This window comes from Carcharodon carcharias, chromosome 36 (assembly GCF_017639515.1).
Source record: "Carcharodon carcharias isolate sCarCar2 chromosome 36, sCarCar2.pri, whole genome shotgun sequence".
Lineage (NCBI taxonomy): Eukaryota > Metazoa > Chordata > Chondrichthyes > Lamniformes > Lamnidae > Carcharodon > Carcharodon carcharias.
Window position 1 is genome coordinate 120,440 of NC_054502.1, and position 18,536 is coordinate 138,975.

The window sequence follows — 18,536 nt, forward strand, 5'->3', positions numbered from 1 at the left end:
CTATAACCTCCTTAATGATCAATTGTAGCACCACGACAGATGTCAAGCTTTCTGTCCTATAGTTTCCTGTTTTCTGCCTCCCTCCCTTCTTGAATAGAGGATTATATTTGCTATTTTCCAGTCTCGTGGAACCTTTCCAGAATCTAGGAAATTTTGGAAAATTAACACCAACACGTCTACTACCTCATCAGCCACCTCTTTTAAGACCCTAGGATGAAGTCCATCAGGACCCGGAGACTTGTCAGCCCGCAGCTCCATCAGTTTGTTCAGTATTGCTTCCCCAGTGACTGTAATTTCACCAAGTTCCCCTCTTCCTTGCATCTCTTGATTTATGGTTATTACTGGAATGTTTTTTGTATCCTCTGTCATGATGACAGAAGCAAAATATTTGTTCATATACAACAAACAGCAAAGGCACCAACACTGAGCCCTATGGGACACTGCTGGAAACCACTCTCCATTCACAAAAACATCCATCGACCATTACGCTTTGTTGCCTGTCGCTAACCTAATCTGGGGTCCAACTCACTACTTTCCCCTGTATTACATGGGATCCCACTTTTCTAAACAGTCTGCCACGTGGTGCCTTGTTAGATCCATGTAGACACCATCCACTGCACTATCCTCATTAATCTTTCTTGTTATTTCCGCAGAGAATTTGATTAAGTTAGTAAGACATGACCTTCCCCTAACAAAACTGTGGTAATCTGAGGTACAACACACCTTTAAGAGAATGTGAGCAGATTGCCCACATGATCGTATTACCCAGGTGCTGTATAGTGCGGACTACAATGTTAATCAGTAGTCTGGAACAGGCTCTGGTTGGAGAAGCACACATTGTGTTAGTGCTCTGTAACTTGTGTTAGTAAACAGCATGTGCTTCATCTTACATTGGTCTCTGCGTCTGCAGTACCTTGTTTACCAGCTCACTCACCGGTAGATAGGTGTGAAACCATGTTCACTGAGCAAAGCAAACTGATAGAAGGAACATAGCAAAATCCATGCTGACTGTTCTCTAGAGATGAAAAATAAAACCAGGACAGGCTCCTCCATAGAGTTTTATTGCTTCTATAAAGCTCTCCGCAGACAGCCAAATGGGTACTTAATTAAACAACCTAACAATTAGCAATTGAACTTCTTTAACTGTTTCCTTCCCTAACAGCGACTATCCCTGATCAATCTGCACCTTTCTACATGACAGTTTATCCGGTCTCTCAGAATTGATTCCAATAATTTGCCCACCACTGTAGTCAGACTGACTGGCCTATAATTTTCTGGCCTATTCCTCACACCCTTTTTAAATAATTGTACAACATTCGCAGACCTCCAATCCTCTGGGACCTCGCCTGTATCGAGTGGGGATTGGAAAATGATCATCAGAACATCCGCTATTTCCTCCCCAGTTTCCTTTAACAGCCTGGGATACAGTCCATCCAGCCCTGGTGACTTATCCACCTTCAAGGGTGCCAGTCACTCCAGTACTTCCTCTCTCACTGTTCTTATTGTATCTAATATTTCACACTCCTCCTCTTTAACCAGAATGTCTGCACCATCCCTCTCCTTAGTGAAGACAGAAACCAAATACTCATTGAGAACCCTGCCCACATCTTCAGCATCAATGTGTAAGTTACCATGTACATCTCTGATAGGGCCTACCCTTTCCCTAGTTCTTCTCTTCCTCTTAATGCTAAAACATCTTTGGGTGTATCTTCTCTTTGCTTTTCTAATTTCCATTTTTACTCCATCCCTATACATTTAATACTCCCCTAGGCTTTCTAAAGTATTAAGTCTTTTGTGACTGTCATAAGCTTTCGTTTTCTGCTTTATCTTACCCTGTATGCTTCTGGATAACTAAGGCTGTTAGATTTGACAGTACCACCATATTTCTTTGACAAAAAACCAGTAAAAAAAAATCATAACTCAGGCTAATTCTGTTCTTACCCAACAATCATACATGTAGTTGTCACTGGACAGTGATCAGGAGCAGGAACCTTGGCTGATTTCCCCTCTCTCTAACCCAGGGGTCACTGGACAGTGATCAGGAGCAGGAACCCTGGCCGATTTCCCCTCTCTCTAACCCAGGGATCACTGGACAGTGATCAGGAGCAGGAACCCTGGCCGATTTCCCCTCTCTCTAATCCACAGGGGTCACTGGACAGTGATCAGAAGCAAGAACCCTGGCCGATTTCCCCTCTCTCTAACCCAGGGGTCACTGGACAGTGATCAGGAGCAGGAACACTGGCTGATTTCCCCTCTCTCTCTAATCCACAGGGGTCACTGGACAGTGATCAGAAGCAAGAACCCTGGCCAATTTCCCCTCTCTCTCACCCAGGGGTCGCTGGACAGTGATCAGGAGCAGGAACCCTGGCTGATTTCCCCTCTCTCTAATCCACAGGGGTCATTGGACAGTGATCAGGAGCAGGTACACTGGCTGATTTCCCCTCTCTCTAATCCACGGGGATCAGTGGACAGTGATCAGGAGCAGGAACCCTGGCTGATTTCCCCTCTCTCTAACCCAGGGATCACTAGACAGTGATCAGGAGCAGGAGCCCTGGCTGATTTCCCCTCTCTCTCTCTAACCCAGGGATCACTGGAGTGATCAGGAGCAGGAACCCTGGCTGATTTCCCCACTCTCTCTCTAACCCAGGGATCACTGGACAGTGATCAGGAGCAGGAACCCTGGCTGATTTCCCCTCTCTCTCTAACCCAGGGGTCACTGGACAGTGATCAGGAGCAGGAACCCTGGCTGATTTCCGCTCTCTCTAACCCAGGGGTCACTGGACAGTGATCAGGAACAGGAACCCTGGCTGATTTCCCCTCTCTCTCTAACCCAGGGGTCACTGGACAGTGATCAGGAGCAGGAACCCTGGCTGATTTCCCCTCTCTAACCCAGGGATCACTGGACAGTGATCAGGAGCAGGAACCCTGGCTGATTTCCCCTCTCTCTAACCCAGGGGTCACTGGACAGTGATCAGGAGCAGGAACCCTGGCTGATTTATCCTCTCTCTAACCCAGGGGTCACTGGACAGTGATCAGCAGCAGGAACGCTGGCTGATTTCCCCTCCCTCTCTCTCTAACCCAGGGATCACTGGACAGTGATCAGGAGCAGGAACCCTGGCTGATTTCCCCTCTCTCTTTAACCCAGGGATCACTGGACAGTGATCAGGAGCAGGAACCCTGGCTGATTTCCCCTCTCTCTTTAACCCAGGGATCACTGGACAGTGATCAGGAGCAGGAACCCTGGCTGATTTCCCCTCTCTCTAACCCAGGGATCACTGGACAGTGATCAGGAGCAGGAACCCTGGCTGATTTCCTCTCTCTCTCTAACCCAGGGGTCACTGGACAGTGATCAGGAGCAGGAACCCTGGCTGATTTCCCCTCTCTAACCCAGGGGTCAGTGGACAGTGATCAGGAGCAGGAACCCTGGCTGATTTCCCCTCTCTCTAACCCAGGGATCACTGGACAGTGATCAGGAGCAGGAACCCTGGCTGATTTCCCCTCTCCATAACCCAGGGGTCACTGGACAGTGATCAGGAGCAGGAACCCTGGCTGATTTCCCCTCTCTCTAACCCAGGGAACACTGGACAGTGATTGGGAGCAGGACCCCTGGCTGATTTCCCCCCTCTCTCTAACCCAGGGGTCACTGGACAGTGATCAGGAGCAGGAACCCTGGCTGATTTCCCCTCTCTCTAACCCAGGGCTCAGTGGACAGTGATTGGGAGCAGGAACCCTGGCTGATTTCCCCTCTCTCTAATCCACAGGGGTCATTGGACAGTGATCAGGAGCAGGACCCCTGGCTGATTTCCCCCCTCTCTCTAACCCAGGGGTCACTGGACAGAGATCAGGAGCAGGAACCCTGGCTGATTTCCCATCTCTCTCTCTCTCTCTCTCTAACCCAGGGATCACTGGACAGTGATCAGGAGCAGGAACCCTGGCTGATTTCCCCTCTCTCTAACCCAGGGATCACTGGACAGTGATCAGGAGCAGGAACCCTGGCTGATTTCCCCCCTCTCCCTAACCCAGGGATCACTGGACAGTGATCAGGAGCAGGAACCCTGGCTGATTTCCCCTCTCTCTCTAACCCAGGGATCACTGGACAGTGATCAGGAGCAGGAACCCTGGCTGATTTCCCCTCTCTCTCTAACCCAGGGGTCACTGGACAGTGATCAGGAGCAGGAACCCTGGCTGATTTCCCCTCTCTCTAACCCAGGGATCACTGGACAGTGATCAGGAGCAGGAACACTGGCTGATTTCCCCTCTCTCTCTAATCCACAGGGGTCACTGGACAGTGATCAGAAGCAAGAACCCTGGCCAATTTCCCCTCTCTCTCACCCAGGGGTCGCTGGACAGTGATCAGGAGCAGGAACCCTGGCTGATTTCCCCTCTCTCTAATCCACAGGGGTCATTGGACAGTGATCAGGAGCAGGTACACTGGCTGATTTCCCCTCTCTCTAATCCACGGGGATCAGTGGACAGTGATCAGGAGCAGGAACCCTGGCTGATTTCCCCTCTCTCTAACCCAGGGATCACTAGACAGTGATCAGGAGCAGGAACCCTGGCTGATTTCCCCTCTCTCTCTAACCCAGGGCTCAGTGGACAGTGATCAGGAGCAGGAACCCTGGCTGATTTACCCTCTCTCTCTAACCCAGGGATCACTGGACAGTGATCAGGAGCAGGAACCCTGGCTGATTTCCCCTCTCTCTCTAACCCAGGGCTCAGTGGACAGTGATCAGGAGCAGGAACCCTGGCTGATTTCCCCTCTCTCTCTAACCCAGGGATCACTGGACAGTGATCAGGAGCAGGAACCCTGGCTGATTTCCCCTCTCTCTCTAACCCAGGGCTCAGTGGACAGTGATTAGGAGCAGGAACCCTGGCTGATTTCCCCTCTCTCTCTAACCCAGGGCTCAGTGGACAGTGATTAGGAGCAGGAGCCCTGGCTGATTTCCCCTCTCTCTCTCTAACCCAGGGGTCAGTGGACAGTGATCAGGAGCAGGAACCCTGGCTGATTTCCCCTCTCTCTCTAACCCAGGGGTCACTGGACAGTGATCAGGAGCAGGAACCCTGGCTGATTTCCCCACTCTCTCTCTAACCCAGGGGTCACTGGACAGTGATCAGGAGCAGGAACCCTGGCTGATTTCCCCTCTCTCTAACCCAGGGGTCACTGGACAGTGACCAGGAGCAGGAACCCTGGCTGATTTCCCCTCTCTCTCTGACCCAGGGATCACTGGAGTGATCAGGAGCAGGAACCCTGGCTGATTTCCCCACTCTCTCTCTAACCCAGGGATCACTGGACAGTGATCAGGAGCAGGAACCCTGGCTGATTTCCCATCTCTCTCTCTCTCTCTCTCTAACCCAGGGATCACTGGACAGTGATCAGGAGCAGGAACCCTGGCTGATTTCCCCTCTCTCTCTCTAACCCAGGGATCACTGGAGTGATCAGGAGCAGGAACCCTGGCTGATTTCCCCACTCTCTCTCTAACCCAGGGATCACTGGACAGTGATCAGGAGCAGGAACCCTGGCTGATTTCCCCTCTCTCTCTAACCCAGGGGTCACTGGACAGTGATCAGGAGCAGGAACCCTGGCTGATTTCCCCACTCTCTCTCTAACCCAGGGGTCACTGGACAGTGATCAGGAGCAGGAACCCTGGCTGATTTCCCCTCTCTCTAACCCAGGGGTCACTGGACAGTGACCAGGAGCAGGAACCCTGGCTGATTTCCCCTCTCTCTCTAACCCAGGGGTCACTGGACAGTGATCAGGAGCAGGAACCCTGGCTGATTTCCCCTCTCTCTAATCCACAGGGGTCACTGGACAGGGATTAGGAGCAGGAACCCTGGCTGATTTCCCCTCTCTCTCTAACCCAGGGATCACTGGACAATGATCAGGAGCAGGAACCCTGGCTGATTTCCCCTCTCTCTCTAACCCAGGGATCACTGGACAGTGATCAGGAGCAGGAACCCTGGCTGATTTCCCCTCTCTCTCTAACCCAGGGGTCACTGGACAGTGATCAGGAGCAGGAACCCTGGCTGATTTCCCCTCTCTGTCTCTAACCCAGGGATCACTGGACAGTGATCAGGAGCAGGAACCCTGGCTGATTTCCCCTCTCTCTCTAACCCAGGGGTCACTGGACAGTGATCAGGAGCAGGAACCCTGGCTGATTTCCCCTCTCTCTCTAACCCAGGGTCAGTGGACAGTGATCAGGAGCAGGAACCCTGGCTGATTTCCCCTCTCGCTCTCTAACCCAGGGATCACTGGACAGTGATCAGGAGCAGCAACCCTGGCTGATTTCCCCTCTCTCTCTAACCCAGGGGTCAGTGGACAGTGATCAGGAGCAGGAACCCTGGCTGATTTCCCCTCTCTCTAACCCAGGGGTCACTGGACAGTGATCAGGAGCAGGAATCCTGGCTGATTTCCCCTCTCTCTAATCCACAGGGGTCATTGGACAGTGATCAGGAGCAGGAACCCTGGCTGATTTCCCCTCTCTCTCCAACCCAGAGGTCACTGGACAGTGATCAGGAGCAGGAACCTTGGCTGATTTCCCCTCTCTCTCTAACCCAGGGGTCACTGGACAGTGATCAGGAGCAGGAACCTTGGCTGATTTCCCCTCTCTCTAACCCAGGGATCACTGGACAGTGATCAGGAGCCGGAACCCTGGCTGATTTCCCCTCTCTCTAACCCAGGGGTCACTGGACAGTGATCAGGAGCAGGAACCCTGGCTGATTTCCCCTCTCTCTAACCCAGGGGTCACTGGACAGTGATCAGGAGCAGGAATCCTGGCTGATTTCCCCTCTCTCTAACCCAGGGGTCACTGGACAGTGATCAGGAGCAGGAACCCTGGCTGATTTCCCCTCTCTCTAACCCAGGGTCGCTGGAAAGTGATCAGGAGCAGGAACCCTGGCTGATTTCCCCCCTCTCTCTCTAACCCTGGGATCACTGGACAGTGATCAGGAGCAGGAACCCTGGCTGATTTTCCCTCCCTCTAACCCAGGCATCACTGGACAGTGATCAGGAGCAGGAACCCTGGCTGATTTCCCCTCTCTCTAACCCAGGGATCACTGGACAGTGATCAGGAGCAGGAACCCTGGCTGATTTCCCCTCTCTCTCTAACCCAGGGATTACTGGACAGTGATTGGGAGCAGGAACCATGGCTCATTTCCTCTCTCTCTCTAACCCAGGGATCACTAGACAGTGATCAGGAGCAGGAACCCTGGCTGATTTCCCCTCTCTCTCTAACCCAGGGATCACTGGACAGTGATCAGGAGCAGGAACCCTGGCTGATTTCCCCTCTCTCTCTAACCCAGGGATCACTGGACAGTGATCAGGAGCAGGAACCCTGGCTGATTTCCCCTCTCTCTCTAACCCAGGGGTCACTGAACAATGATCAGGAGCAGGAACCCTGGCTGATTTCCCCTCTCTCTAACCCAGGGATCACTGGACAATGATCAGGAGCAGGAACCCCAGTTGTGTTTCCCTTCCTCAATGCAGGGATACTGAGATCAGTTGAAGTCCTCCTGCTGTTAGGCTCAGCGATAGTCGGAGATGGACACATCTCTTATTGTTCTGTCGGGCTCAGTACTGATCGGAATTTATATTTACAGGAAACACAAACATAAATTTGTAAATAAGTTCTGAGTTCAGGATTTTTCTCAGTAAAAATGATCCCAGCACCCCATGCAATGCACAGGGCCCATAGCAGTGTCATTCAGCAACATAACATGCAGGCGTTAAAAAAACACACTTACCCAGAACCGAATTTGCACCATTCACTGAAAAAAGACAAAATAAATCGTTAAATCGGCATCAAGGAGCTCAAGGTAAGCACTTGGAATGAGAGCTGATGCAGCCAGCTGGACATGACGCTCAGGAGACTGGAGATAAAGACTGAACACAATCAACACTCAACAGCAGGCATTGAACCCTGGACTTAGCAGACACAACACTGGACACACGAATTGGCCATCGGAGTTAAAGACTGGACACAGGCATGAGAAGCAAATATTGGAATCTGAGCTCAGGACACAGACACTGAGCACAACAAGTGGACACTGGAGAGAGTGATGGGAGACCGGACACTCGGGAACTGGACACCAGAGACAAGCATTGGGCACTGGATACAGACATTGGATACAGGACTCCCACGGCACAAGAAACAGAGTTGGCAATGCCCCATTCATCCTCGGAAAGAAAGGGAGATTTGAGGAAATGCCTGCGGGAGGTTAAATGATAGATAAACATCTAACAGAGGTTGTGACTCCTTGGAATGTCAACTGCTCGATTCCCCAGTCATTATAAGTATCTTGTTGTGAGTCTGGGGGTCAGGGGGAAATAGTCCAGGTTTATTCAAATCATACCTGCGTTCCTTAGCGCATCATCACCCTGGAATGGACACTCCTGCAATGCACCAACTCGGGCCACTGTCCCTCCAAGGAACAACTTCAACTCCTCCAATGAACCCTGAGTGTAGCAAAAGGTTTAATCATTTTACTTATTTTCATATAACGAATAAAAGAAACCTTTAAATCAAAAAAACTGTCAACCCCTGCACAATAATCGTGCAAACTGCTGAGTGATGGATAACAGAGTGTAGGTTCCTGCAGTGAAGAGTAATGGATAATGGAGTGTAAGATCCTGAGATGAGACTGTCTCTATCACTTGGTAAGGATAATTCATCCTGTGGGTTCACAAATGGCCTATTTCACTATCTTAGCCTTGCAGGCTCTCCCACAACGAGGGCATCGGCTATTGGCCGATAAAGGTGCTGGGGGATTAGTGCCCTCTCTTCCTCTCTCTCTCAGTGGCTGTTCTAGTGGATTTGGAGGTCTTGACATCATTTTTTGATAATGAATCGCTGTTTTAGTGACAACCGGGCACCTGTTTCCCATGTGTTGATGGGAATGAAGCTGACCTTCAGCGAGGTTTGGAGATTGTCTTGGAAATGCTCTGAGTGAGCGGACTCCCTGGCGTAGCTCTATAGCAGGGTCTCGCAGGACACTCACATTTATTATTTAGCCCTCCAAATTGATCTGCAAGATCCTTTTAAGACAGCAGTGATGACACTGTCCTAGGACCTTGATACGGTGTTGTCCGAGCTAAAGCACCAGACAGAAGCTTGGGGAAACCCACTGCCCAATGGACAGTTCGATGTCACATCTGCTATCATGATTTTTGAAAGCTCGAGTACATAATTGACCATAGGCTGAGCTAAGAACATGGGCACATAGGACACGGAGCAGGAGATGGTCATTCAGTCCTCTGAGCCCGCTCCGCCATTCAGTAAAACCATGGCTGATCTGGTTGTGGTCTCAACTCTACTTTCCTGTCTGCTCCCCATAACCTTGACTCCCTTGTCTATCAAAACTCTCTTTAACTCGGCTTCGGATAAATTCCATGCCCCATGCTCCACTGCTCTCTCTGGAAGGGAATTCCACATAGTAACAACCCTCTGAGAAAACATTTCTCCTCACCTCCATCTTAAAAGGTAGACCTGTTCTTTTTAAGCAGTGTCCCCTGGTTCTACTCACTTCCACAAATGGAAACTTCCTCCTATCTAGACCCTCCAGGATCTTATATGTTTCAATCGGATCGTTTCATTCTTCTGAACTCCAGTGGGTGCAGGCCCAGCCAGCTCAACCTTTCTTTATAAGTCCCTCATCCCAGGAATGAATCAAGTGAACCTGCTCCATGCTGTACTGCTTCTAACACAATTATATCTTATTTCAAATAAGGAGACCAAAACTGTACACAGTATTCCAGATGTGGTCTCACTAAGGCCCTGTACAGCTGCAGTAAAACTTCCCGACGTTTATATTCTATTCCCCTTGCAATAAATGCCAGCATTCAATTTGCCTTCCTGATCACTTGCTGTACCTGCATACTAGCGTTTTGTGATACATGCGCCAGCATGCCCAGATCCCTCTGTACCACTGAGTTCTGCAATCTCTCTCCGGTTAAATAGTAAACTGCTTTTCTATTCTTCCTGCCAAAGTGAACAAGTTCACACTTTCCCACATTATACCCCATCTGCTAAATTTTTGCCCACTCACTTACCCATCTATATCCCTTTACAGACCCTGTACCTCCTCTTGACAATTTACTTTCTTACCTACCTTGGTGTCATCACCATACATTCGGTCCCTTCATCCAACTCATTGATGTAGACTGTAAATCACTGAGGCACCAGCACTGATCACTGTGGCGTTCCACTACTTACAGCTTGCCAACTGGAAAAAGACCCATTTATCCCTACTCTCTGCTTCCTGTTAGCTAACCAATCCTTTATCTGTGCTAATATATTATCCTTACACTGTGTGCTCTTACCTTGTGTAGGTAGCCTTTGTTGGTAACCTTATCAAATGCCTTCTGGAAATCCAAGTACACCACATCTACAGGATCCCCTTTATTCACTTTGCTTGCTACTTCCTTAAAAAGCTCTAATAAATTAGTTAAACACAATTTCTCTTTCAGAAGCTCATGCTGAGTCTGCCTGGTCAAATTCTGATGTTCTAAATATGCTGCTATAATCTCCTTAATAATGGATTCTAGCAATTTCCCTATGGCAGATGTTAGGATAACTAGCCTCTAATTTCCTGTTTTCTGTCTCCCTCCTTTCTTGAGTAAAGATGTTACATTAGCTATTTTCCAATCCACTGGGACCCTTCCAGAATCTAAGGAATTTTGGAAGATTGTAACCAATGCATCTACTATCTCTGCAACCACTTCTTTTAAGACCCTAGGATGCAGGTCATCTGGTCCTGGGGACTTGTCAGCCTTTAGATCTAATCGTTTTCCTGACACCTTTTCCCTGGTAATGGTGATTGTTTTAGGTTCCTCCCTCCTCCTCACCTTTTGATTTTCAAGTATCATTGGGAAGTTTTCCAAGTCTCCAGTGAAGACAGACACCACGCCTGTTCAATGCCTCTGTCATTTCCTTGTTTTCCATTATCAACTCCCCAGGCTCTCTCTCTCTGGAGGACCAACACTAGATTTAGTTATTCTTTTCCTATTTAATCATAAAAACAGATAGTAAGAGTTTCTACATTACTGGCTAGCTTTCTCTCATACTCTTCTTTCTCTCCCTTTTTTTTTAGTCATTCTTTGTTGAAAGTTATTAAACATCTCCTTAAAAATTTGCCACTACATCTCTACTGTCCTACCTTTTAACCTAGTTTCCCAGTTCCCTTTAGCTAGATTTGCTTTCATACCTATAGAATTACCTAGTCTTAGACCCACACCTCCCCCCTTCAAGCGGAACATGAAAGAATATCATGTTATGATCGCTGTTGCCTAAAGGCTCCTTTACCATGAGGTTATTGATTATATTGTCTCATTGCTCACTGTCAGGTCCAGAATAACCTGCTTCCTAGTTGGCTCCGGAAAGTACTGCTCCCAGAAATTGTCCCAAATAAACTCTGAACTAATTTTCCAGGCTATATTCACCAATCTGATTCGTCCAATCTACTTCCTCCACTTAATGTCTAACCCTATATATTTAAAGGCCCCCAAAGCCTGAATTCCAATCTTAAACTCTTTCTCTGCTTTTTCTATCACCTGTTAGCTTCACCAACCACTGTGGATCCAGTGAAAATGATGACATGGCTGCTTTCTTTGCTGGAGAGAGTTTATTAACTTAGTCCAGTCAACCAGTCCGATTCCTCAGTGTCCCAGCTAACCCCCTATTTATAGGTGTTCAGATACCCATCACCTGTTTAACTATGTAATTACATCTAAACCTTCACAATGTAATATTATGACATTGACAGAAAGCCCTGTTTTCGTTCGCATTGAACAATCTTTCAAATTAATCAAAAAGGAACAAAATTACATGTATTTTTCCATCTCCTATGTCTCACATTATATGTCCCGACCATTAATATATCCCATATTCCTCCTTTAAACAAATTTTTTTTTTCTTCTTTACCAATCAAAGAAAATATTGGTTTTCTATCTCTTCATTACAACACAACCTCTTCCATACAACTAATCGTTTCTTGGAGCAAGCACCTCTCTTCATAAAACAGTCTGACAACTGGTGAATTACATCCATCCACTTTATTTTGGAAATCTCTCATCTTTCCAACATTTCCTTAATGCTACCAAGCAATGCTATCTTTGGTCTTTTTTCTGTGACCCCCTTGGCTGAATGAATAGCACCCTAAAGAGAGCGGTTATCCACATAACATTCTAGGAGCAAACGTTTCTCAGATCGCCCGTTGTATAGGCTTTTCTTCAGTGTTTTAGATAAGTACACCCCCAGACCTCTTGCTTCTACTAATGTCAGTGTTTCTGCAGCTAAGGTGTTTTTAACTACCTTTTTTATTTTCTTTGCTCCCCAGGCCACTGGACAACATTTATTGTTCTTTCCCACCAAGAAAATGAGAAACCCTGTCATAGAATATCCATCTAGAAGATTGACATGTGAAGCATCACTGAAAAGGACTAACCTCATATCTTCTGGATCATCCAAAGCTGGAAACCTGAGTGTGCTTTTCTCTAAATTTAATTTCTTCCATGTTTCATTTGCTCTCAGAACTTCTTCAACTGTAGCATGTCTCATCACAGTACTCAGTTCCAATATTTCAAAACTAGCCTCTGACCTGCTCTTGTAGCTCCAGTATTTATATGGCTAGTCCTGTTCAGTTTCTGGTCAACCTGGATGTTAATAGTGGGGGATTCAGTGATGGTAATGCCAGTGAATGTCAAGGGGTGATGGTTAGTTTCTTGCTGGAGATGGTCATTGTCTGGCACTTGTGTGACATGAATGTCACTTGCCACTTGTCAGCCCAAGCCTGGATATTGTCCAGGTCTTGCTGCATTTGGACATGGACTGCTTCAGTACCTGATATCACGAATGGTGCTGAACATTGTGCACTCATCAGTGAACATCCCCACTTCTGACCTTATGATGGAAGGAAGGTCATTGATGAAGCAGCTGAAGATGGTTGGGCCGAGGACACTACCCTGAGGAACTCCTGCAGTGATGTCCTGGAGCTGAGATAACTGACCCCCAACAACCACAACCATGCTTGGTAGCATTAAGGAAATATTGGAAAGATGAGAGATTTCCAAAATAAAGTGGGTGGATGTAATTCACCAGTTGTCAGACTGTTTTATGAAGAGAGGTGCTTGTGCTGGGTATGACTGCAACCAGCGGAGAGTTTTCCCCCTGATTCCCATTGACTCCAGTTTTGCGAGGGCTCCTTGATGCCACACTCCATTATATGCGGCCTTGATGTTAAGGGCAGTTATTCTCACCTCATCTCTGGAGTTCAGCTCTTTTGTCCATGTTTGAACCAAGGCTGTAATGAGGTCAGGAGCTGAGCGGCCCTGGCAGAACCCAAACCGAGCGTCAGTGAGCAGGTTATTGCTAAGCAAGTGCTGTTTGATAGCACTGTTGATGGCCCCTTCCATCACTTTACTGATGATGGAGAGTAGATTGATGGGACGGTAATTGATCGGGTTGGATTTGTCCTGCTTTTTGTGTACAGGACATACCTGGGCAATTTTCCACATAGCCGGGTAGATGCCAGTGTTGTAGCTGTACTGGAACAGCTTGGCTAGGGGCACAGCAAGTTCTGGAGCACAAGCCTTCAGTACTATTGCTGGAATATTGTCAGGACCCATAGCCTTTGCAGTATCCAGTGCCTTCAGCCATTTCTAGATATCACATGGAGTGTATCGAATAGGCTGAAGACTGGCATCTGTAATGCTGTGGACCTTATCCCACACTTTCAAGTCTCTTGCTAATGGGAGACTTCCTATTGGCTGTGACAGTGTCCTCCTATTTTTTGTACATATGTTGCATTTCTGACTGATCTCTATAAGTTTCATATATTCATTATCCATTGCTCCTGTATCCTCCTGTAGGATTTTTAACCTATGACAAGATGGATAGGAAAACTGCTAATGTAGTTTAAAAACCATTTGGCTTTTTCCTTTAAACTCCTAACCCTTAATGTCATCAACCCTTCTTTAACATGGTGATTAGAAATGTTGGACCTTGTTAAGGGGATACAATAATGTTCCGCTTGTGTAAACTGTAAATCTACACATTTCCCTAACACAATTGCCTTATTGTGTTCCATATCTAATTTCATTTGAGTCTTTTTTATAGACAGTTTACTCAACAGTAAAGGTATTTCACTGGATACTACATTTATAATGATAAAATAGTTTACCCCAGTTATTTTACACAGAATCACCACTCTCTTTAGTGACTTTAACATGTTATCATCCCAGAACCTGAAGTAAGTGGAACTTCCATATTTCAGTCTTTACTATTTCAAGAATCCAGCTAACACTTTAACAAATCCATTCCGTATTCTGTGGACATGCACCCACTGTCTCCCACAGCCCAACTGAATGAGTCTGCAACTAGAACTCCCATTACTGGTCTAAAGCCTCTGGTGACCAATTCAATTCCTTCTGACTGATCAGTATCGTCATCTTCCCTTTCTGAACCTGCCTCGTCATGTGTCATTTCAAAAATTCCAGGCGTTATTCCGTTTCGCACAATTCATTATTTCACATGACACCTGAGACACCCACTGACCATTCCTTGTATCTTCTTGAGTTCACTCTCCTACCAGAGATACCCAATTCCTGTCGTCTGTTTGAGCTACTAAAAGTGTCTCTATCCTCATTTCTTTTGTTTGTGGTTCTTCTTTCATATTGATGCTTGTGCCCCATATCTAAACACTCTCACAATGCTGCCCACATTGAATCCTCCATCTTCTGTATTTCCACTGAATGGCCCATTGGTGCCATGAAAGTGGTCAGAAATGAATGCTTCCCCCACATTTTTTTAAAGCTTCATACATCTGTTCCAGCAGCATATGTCTCTCTGAGAAACTAACTCCAGCCAAGACCAGGAGCCTCTCCATGTTCAATACTTTAGCACCATCCAACAATTTGAAAGCAAGCACTGAATGAGGGATCTCGAAATAGAATGACTGCAATCATGTATGTAACCTGCTAAATTCCACAAGATATTCTTCTATGGAATAACTGTCCATCCTTCTAGATTTATCAAAGTCTGACTATTCTTCATATGCTTTTAAGAGGTCATCTCCCTTATAAATGGTCATAAGTTTTCAGAGTTTATCCAAACCTTCCTCAGTCTCCAATGGATGAGCTTCTAGCTCTGAAAATACTTTGCAGCTGATCCTGCTTCTGGTGGGAAGTGAAAGAGCCAAGTCCATATCTTGCGTTTTCTTTGGTAAGGATATAACCTGTCTCCACATACCCACTTCATTCTTCCATTGGTCATAAGGTTCAGCTTCACAGGACAATGGTGGTAAATCAGACCCTGATCCTTTACGTTAGGTTTCAGTCATTCTCCAGAATAACTCTGGTTACAACCCTCTGTCTGAAAATAAGTCTTAGTTTCCAATCGTCACCCTTAGGATGATCATTCTCTGCTACCAATGTTAATAGAATCCAAGCTGGTTGGTGAAGTCAAAACCAAGACACAGAGCTTTTCTTTATCAAGGGAGTTTATTGCCTTTGTTCAGTCTCATACTTCTCCTCTCACAGCCAGTGCCCCAGCTGTCCCCTATTTATAGGTGACTTAAACAATGCCCTTTGCCTGTGTACCTTAACAATATAAACAATATCATTAACATACTGTTAACAATCAGTCATACATATTTATTTCTATCTGTGCTAACAATTCATCCATTTTGTTACCAATGCTGCGTGCATTCAGATACAGTGCCTTTAACTCTGCCTTTTTGCACTCTCTGACCTTATCTGCTGGTATACTCTTAAGTTTGTACTATGTCCCTTCCTGCTACACTCTGGTTAACATTACTCAAGTCACTACCCTGCTCTATTACCTCGTTGTTTCCTTTTGATTTACTACATCTCCCCTCGCATGATCCCTTTCACCCACTATTTAGTTTAAAGCCCTCTCTACTGCCCTAGTTACACGACCCACCAAAACACTGGTCCCAGCATGGTTCAGGTGAAGTCTGCTCCAGTGGTACAGCTCCCACTTTCCCCAGTACTAGTGGCAGTGCCCCATGAACTGAAACCCATTTCTCCCACACCAATCTTTCAGACATGCATTCATCTCTAATCTTATTTATCTTGGGCCAATTTGCTTGTGGCTCAGGTAATAATCCAGAGATCATTACCTTTGAGGTCCTGTTTTATAAATTAGCCCCTAGTTGCTAGTAATCCCTATGAAGAAGCTCTTTCTCAGTCCCATCTATGCCACTGGTGACCACGTGGACCACAACAGGATCCTCCCCCTCCCATTGCAGGTCCCTCTCCAACTCCAAGCAGATGTCCTGAACCCTGGCACCAAGCAGCCAACACAACTGTCTAGATTCACGCCCTTGGCTGCATAGAGCTTTAGATTTGGTGGTGTACCTCCATCAATGTCACCTTTTGGAGGTAAATAGCTTACAAGATATGGAAGCATTTTCCAGTACCACTGTGAATTGAAGGCATTGGATTTGATACATTTGGTGTGGGTTGGTACAGGACTTTGGTCTCTCCAGTGTTCCAAGCTCTCATAGTCCATTCAACAACTCCTACCACAACAAAGTCCTTTAAATACCAGCAAAGACAGTGTGGGACCTGCTGTGGAACTGGCTTCCCACTCTAAAAGACATCATGCACAGCCAGTTCTATGGATGGCAAATTTCCTCAAGCCATTTGACAATCAGCCAGTTGCAATGGGGCAGATTGTGATATCTGGGAGCTTCTAGTCACAACCTGACGCAAAGGTGACAATTACCAACTAATTGAGGCAGAAGGTGTGATTTAGTGTTTGTAGCTGTGCCTGATGAGCTCTCTTCAGGATTATCTCTGCTCATCCCACTAGGGAAAGGGGCTAGAAAAAGTGCCCTAAAAATAGCCTGCTTCATTCCAAGCCCAGTTGGAAAATCACATCCAGCAAGATCACCCATTAACGGTTAACTCACAAAACCAAAAGGGATATCTGGTCATTCATGGATAATTCAGAAAAACCTGAGCGACAATAGCCAGAGTAGTCCATGAGCTCCAACAGCTAGGTATTGACATAGTCATCCTCAGGGATCTAAGAATGTATGAAATCGGGAGTGATTGATAGAGGGGCTAAGGCCATGAGATTTTGAATGGCGGGTAATGGGGTGTGGGGTCCTGAAATTGGAAGTGACGAACAACGGGATGTTAGGGTCCTGAAAGTGGGAGTGGTGGATAACGGGGTGTAGGGTTCTGACATTACGAACGATAGATAATTGGGTTGAGGGTCCTGAGATTGAGTGAATCAGCTCCTTGGAGCCTGACCCGCTGACAATCAGCCAGAATTGGAGTTGGGCGTGCAGGGAAGAATGCTGCTCCTGCTCAATCAGTTCAGGGCCAAGATTCTGCTGCAGCAGAAAATCCCGGTCATCATATGCCCACGACATGGTGATAGCAGTTGCAGGCAATGATGGGCTGAATGGCCTCTTTTTCTGCTTTATCATTCTACAATTCTGAACAGCACACAGCGAACTCAAATGCCATTGCATTTGTTCACTTATCCATTTACTATATAATAAATCTTTATCCCCAAGTAGTGATCTAGTGCATTTATTAAAATCATTGTGCAATATAACCAGTAAGGCCAAGTTATGTGATAAGTGACTCAAGGTTCACAAATACGAGGCAGGTAAAGACACCCTTGGATTCAATCGCCTCTCCCTAGTGTTCAATTCTTCCACTAATTCAACCCCATTCATTATCTCTTCATCCAGCTCCCCACCACCCCCACCATCTCCTCGCTCTCCCTCTTTCAGCTGCTGCATGTGTCAGAGTATTTGATGGTGTGTTTGTTCACAGGGATGGGAAATATCAAATTGCCTCCCAATAGGATGCGGTGAGAGTGAAGATCCAGACAGTAACTGGTCACTGTCCATTTGCCCTGCAGGCTGAGCTCACCTGTGTCCGTGCATATGCCCTGTGACCAGTGCGTACATCGACCATCTCTGCCTCTCCCGGGGGAATGTTGGCCAAGGCAGGCAGCCCCACGCTGGAATCCACCTGTCTGCAGTCAATGTACAGTTCCACAGTGATCAGGTCCCACTGCAGCCCACTGATCCTCAGGATGATGGAATGAGGTTTCCCATCCGACAGGTTTGCGTTCTGTAAGTTCACGGACTGGGTTTTGCCATCTTCCCTCAGGTAGCGGAGAAGGACTGTGGAAAAGTGACAATCAACACCTTAGTCAGCTATTCTTTGTCCTTTCCATATCCCTCCCTTCCCTCTCCTCACCACCTCCTCCTCTGAGCTATTTATCTCCTCCTCCCACCCACCCCTTTCCCCTCTTCATCCTCTCCCCACTTCCTAATGTGGTGCTAGCCCCTTTCACATGATAACCTCCAATAAGCTGCCTACTGCTTTCCTGCTGTCTATCTCGTACCTCTGTTGATCCTTCCCATCACAGTCACCTCCAGGTATCTCATGTTGTCTCTCTTAGCGTAGAAACCCAGCAGAGTGCCACCCTGTTTGGGTGGCAGCCTGAACACCGACACGACAAAGACTTCGTTCACTGTCAGAATCTCTGTGGCCA

The 18,536-nt window shown here is 47.0% G+C and overlaps 1 protein-coding gene across 1 annotated transcript in view; it reads right to left on the bottom strand.

Annotated features, from left to right (window-relative positions):
- LOC121272917 (thrombospondin-3-like) overlaps positions 1 to 18,536 on the bottom strand; it is a gene marked incomplete at its 3' end in the record, with an annotated part of 46,925 nt that overhangs the window by 18,895 nt on the left and 9,494 nt on the right. The window contains exons 2-5 of the mRNA XM_041179780.1: positions 18,387 to 18,536; positions 17,906 to 18,162; positions 8,350 to 8,452; positions 7,741 to 7,764 (exon numbers count right to left, since the gene is read on the bottom strand). The exon at positions 18,387 to 18,536 is cut by the window's right edge and continues 60 nt beyond it. Coding sequence (XP_041035714.1) covers positions 7,741 to 7,764; positions 8,350 to 8,452; positions 17,906 to 18,162; positions 18,387 to 18,536 — 534 coding nt within the window. The remainder of the gene's footprint in view (positions 1 to 7,740; positions 7,765 to 8,349; positions 8,453 to 17,905; positions 18,163 to 18,386) is intronic.